General features: G+C 46.8%; 1 protein-coding gene across 1 annotated transcript; it reads right to left on the bottom strand.

Moving 5' to 3' along the window:
* Positions 1 to 2,188: 2,188 nt before the first annotated feature.
* On the bottom strand, positions 2,189 to 3,529 carry LOC308311446 (E3 ubiquitin-protein ligase TRIM21-like; the record flags this gene model as incomplete). Its single annotated transcript, XM_080758134.1, has 1 exon — positions 2,189 to 3,529. One exon carries the CDS (start codon positions 3,527 to 3,529, stop codon positions 2,189 to 2,191), a length of 1,341 nt encoding a protein of 446 aa, XP_080614260.1.
* Positions 3,530 to 5,093: the final 1,564 nt, after the last annotated feature.

The following is a 5,093-nucleotide window of genomic DNA, read 5'->3' as shown; positions in this document are numbered from 1 at the left end:
CCGATACCCCGATATATATATATATATATAGGCTATATATCAGTCTCCCGCGGGCGTCTATAGCTGCTATAACCCCCCCCACCCCCCGCCTTATACCGACCTGCTATAGCCCCCCCACCGGCCCACCCGTCCAGGCGAGGAACGGCGCGCAGCAGCAGACTAAAACGACGTCGTCTCTAACAGAGTCCCATGGTTCGCTCACGGCGCGCTTTCCCTTCACGCTATTGGACAGCGACGACAGCAGCAACAACAACAATAGCAACAACAGCGCACGGCGACCAGACATCAATGAAATGAAACACACTTCAACTCCTCTCTCTCTCTCTCTCTCTCTCTGTCTCTCTACCTCTCTCTCTCTCTCTCTGTCTCTCTACCTCTCTCTACTGTCGTATGTCTCTATTGGTCAGCCCGCTTGGCATTTTGATTCTTAGTTTTTTTTTCCCTTCTCCCCTTTCCATCCAGCGTCTGTCTGTCTGTCTGTCTGTCTGTCTGTCTGTCTGTCTGTCTGTCTGTCTGTCTATATATATAGGCTATATAGTTTTCCTCTGTCAGTCACAAAAACGTCAGCTGTCAATCAACGGTTCTCTAACGGTCAATTCTCTAACGGTCGCCGGCTTTCAATCTAACTGCAGCCGCCGCCTGGTAACACGCGCACGCCGCACACGCACGCTCCTCGACGAGCACGGTTGAACGGAGAAGCCGGTGAAACTATAAAAAAAGACCACAGAATAACGCTTTCACACTCCTCGCCGTGCGCGTGTCTCCTCCATCCGTACGTGTCTGATCAGATCCGTCCTCTCTCTCACAACAAGTCCGCGTGTCACTCACACTCGCTGCATCTGTCAGGTACGTGCGTGCCGTGCGTGCGTGCAGCCTCGACTCCGCCGCGAAACGGACTGACTGACGGGCGCACGCTGTCTGTTGTCTCTCTGTCTCGCTCCTCTGGACTTCGTGTGTGTGTGTGTGTGTGTGTGTGTGTGTGTGTGTGTGTGTGTGTGTGTGTGTGTGTGTGTGTGTGTGTCACTACGTGTGTGTGTCACTACGTGTGTGCATGCGCTTGGTCAGGTCACACAGTGCGCGCACGCGCCTCTGATGAAAAAGAAGGGGGAAAAAAAGGAAAATCCCCAAAACGAAGCGACGATGATGATTCTGCTTTCCGTTTAATGATGACGTGCACGGACCGACCGGTACTGTGGGCGCGCACCGTGCGCGTCAGTGACTGACTGTCTGTAGTCCGGGTGGGGCTCACCGTGGAGAACAGACATGTGTCGCTGTACACGCACACACACACACACACACACACATACACACACGTCGCTGTTCTCTTAATATTCTATGAACGAAATTCATCCTCGGCCATTCGCAGTTTTTGGCACAATGAATAATCTACAGATGAATGACCCTATGATGCAATTAAACAAGTGCTTTTCATGCATTGGTTATGTCCTCAATAGCAGTTTTTGTATTGACTCGTGCTTTCATATTAAAATGTATCCATACGGTGGAATACAAATGTCAATCAATCAATTAAGCAGAACTATACTGAAGCACAGATGGAAGTATAGGAAAGGACACAAAGGAGGAAGGAAAGGAAAGGATTCCAGTTTTCATTCAACCATTTTCACAAAGGTCCATTATGTATTTATTCAGCATCTGAGCCACGGAACCACCATTTGATGACATTTAGCCTCTCAGACCCAAATCTAAATAATATTTTGTTGTCGTTGGATAAGATTTTGTCCAACAATTCCAGGCTGTATTGATGTCGGTACCATTAGGAGAGACAACAGGCAAACGTTGATCACAATAACAATTCTCTAATTATGTAGACTTTTCTTGTAAATTAAGTAGCCTAATTTGACTCTTTCTTGAGACTTAAAGATCTATAAGGGTCCATTTGGTCAAACTCTCCATCATTTAGCTGGGGACCACCTGGAACCTCCTCAAGGACCACTGGTGGTCCCCGCCCATGCAGTTTACTCTATTTCAGCTCGCCTTTTTTTTTTCTTCCTAATCCTATAGCAAAGTAGCCTACAAAAAAAAAGTGAGGTCAGAAAAGTGAAGACGCCATGAAGTGATTGGCCGGAATGACATTTGTGATGATTTGACTGGCTGAGTGCACAGAACGTGATAAGATGATATAAGAGCGCCGCTCACTTCACACGGGTGTGATTTTTAAGGGCCCCTCCTATTTACTGCTATTGTCCCCACACATCTCAAGATTTGTTGGAGGGGACATGTCTCCACCATCCCTGCTGAGATCAGCGTCCATGTTGACAGGAGAGATGATCAGAGGAGCAGAGTTTATACCTCCATCATTAAGACGGGGACAGAAGTATGGATATAGTTCCTCAGTGAAGGAGCAGCCAGTGTAAGAGTAGAGGTGGACTCTGGTCTCCACATCATAAAAGGAGACCAGACCCTCATCATAATCCACAAACACTCCCACTTTCTGGAGCTCCTCTCTTACAGGGAGGATGCCATCAGGGCCAGCAGCAGCCCAGTACTCATTTCCTTTCCTCAACCCTATAGTCCAGAAACCTTCGTTGGGCGTCGGTGTGATCTGTCCCTTTCTGTTGATGGACTCTCTGACCACTCCTAGATTCCACTTAGTCTTCCCTCCAACCTGAACCTCATAGTAAAACCTTCCTGAGGAGAAGCCTTGTTTCCCTAAAACACAGACACATGGAGCGAATCTCTGTGTGTTGTCTGATACGTCATTCTCTACGTCTCCATCATACACTTGTTTCCCATCGTCAGACAGGATGAGGTCACAGTGTGCTGTATCAGGGTCCAGGATCACATTCACTGCAAATTGCTGAATCCACTTCATCTCAACATCACACATCTTCTTCATCTCCTGACTGAGTGTCTTCTCCAGCTGAGACACAGCTGTCCTCACAGTCTCCACAAGTGAAGACTGATGGACATTGACCTTCGTCCAGTCATTGGTGGATGGAGGAGTGTTGTTGGATGTGAAGTTCTGGAGGAGGTGGAGGTGGTCTTCGGAGTGTGAGAGCTGCCTCAGCTCAGAGCTTCTCTTCTCCAACTGAGTGATTTCCTTTTTCAGATCTTTGATGAAGCCTTCAGCCTGTTTCTCTGTTGCTTTCTGCTTCTCTTCAATCACACCAATCACACAGCTGATCAGAGATGTGAAGACCTGCACACTGCCTGCATCTCTCCTGCTGAGCTCCACTGAGCGTCTGAACTCCTGAATCTTCACTCGTCTCTCCTGGATCATCTGCTGGATTTCAGCCTCTGCGTTAGCTTCGTATTCCTTTTTCAACTTGTGACTCCTGAACTGTTGAACCATGTCAGAAATACAAGTATTCACAGACACCTCTGGTCTGTTGTTGAAGACCTTGGCACACAGTGGACACTGACACACGTCCTTACTGTCCCAGTAGTGTGTGATGCAGGTTCTGCAGTAGGTGTGTCCACATGGAGTGCAGATTGGATCAGTGAACACGTCCAGACAGATAGCACAAAGTAATTTCTGTTCAGACAGGAGACTGCCGGCAGAAGCCATTCCTTCAAGCCGAGTTTAAAAGTGCTTCTCACACTCTGCGTAATCAGCCTTTAAGTCAAGCTGAATGGAATGTGTCGTCATCAAACATGATGTCAGTCCAGCGGCTCCAGCCCAAATATGGAGTTCCACACGGCTACAGACTGACCAACCAGATCTTGCGAGATGCCCTTTTGGGGGCGCTAGCCCCTCCTATATACGGCTTTTGTCGCCACACGTCTCGATGTTTGCCATTGACAATGAAAGGAGAAATTAGGTCAAATATCTGCCAAATATGACGTAATTTTGTTTGGCAACACAAACATGCCATTGGCGATGAAGGGAAAATTTACGTCACATGTAGACGAGCAAATCGGCGAACCAATCACATAAACTCAGTTCAATATGATCGATGATGTACGATTATTATATGAGCGCCCCTCACTTTTTTTTTATAAATTATTTTTACTGGACGGGACAACTTTGTTGTCCTTTTTTAAGTTGGAGGGGACATGTCCCCACCATCCACGCCAAAGTCCGGCCGGAGAAACTCTCCCCTGTCAGGTGAAAAGAACCAGCTTGGACTCCTCATGCATAGAAGGAAGCATGAGGTCAGTCCGCTGCCCCCCCCCCAAGTTGTCAGAGGAAGTGTAGCGCCCAGGATTACATTAGATAATTGACACTGGGTGAAAAGAATAGCGCTCATTTCTTCACATTCACACTTCCACTAGATGGCGCTCTAGGAACAAGGAGGCCACGTGGTCTTGTCGCGACGTCATCAAACATGACGTCAGTCCAGCCCAAATATAGAGTTCCACACGGCTACAGACTGACCAACCAGAGCTTGCGAGATGCCTTGCGAGATGCCTCCTACAGCTTTTGTCTCAATGTTTGCCATTGACAATAAAAGGATAAATTAGGTCAAATGTCCACTAAATATGACATAAATTAAACATTCAAAACATTAAACGTCATTGACATTGAAGGGAAACTTTACGTCATATGTAGACGAGCAAATCGGCTAACCAATCAGATGTCGGTGGGAGCGCTTGGCCAATAAGGGACCACCATTCTTGATGATGATGTACGATGATGATGAGCGCCGCTCACTTCACACGGGTGTGATGTTTTTATAATAAATAATTTACTGGACGGCCTTTTGGCCTTTGTAGATTGATTTTCAATAGCTAAAGCATAACATGCATAATGCTTAAAACACCAAAAGGGGTTCCCGCCCAGAATGGGTTAAAGCAGGTTGTGTAAGCAGCAGTTGTACCTGATACTCTGTACAACTTGTACGAAGATATAATTACACACAGGTCGCTCTTAGGTAAGCTGGAACACATCAAGTTACAGTAAGGGGACGGTAACGTGTGTGTGTGTGTGTGTGTGTGTGTGTGTGTGTGTGCTCGCGCTGGAGTTTGTGTAACATGTCACATAAAACATGCAAAGTTGTTTCGTGAACGGATGGCAATTTCAGGAGGTGTAGTTCCAGACTATGTAGCAATCAGGAGATTGTGGAATAGTCACACGAGACTATGGTTGTATAACAGTATAAGACATGGCAATTAGTATAGAATTATATAAG

The sequence above is a fragment of the Protomyctophum bolini genome (assembly GCF_963924005.1).
Source record: "Protomyctophum bolini genome assembly, chromosome: 24".
NCBI lineage: Eukaryota > Metazoa > Chordata > Actinopteri > Myctophiformes > Myctophidae > Protomyctophum > Protomyctophum bolini.
Note: the sequence above shows the minus strand (reverse complement) of the source record. Positions and strands in the feature narration are given on the sequence as shown.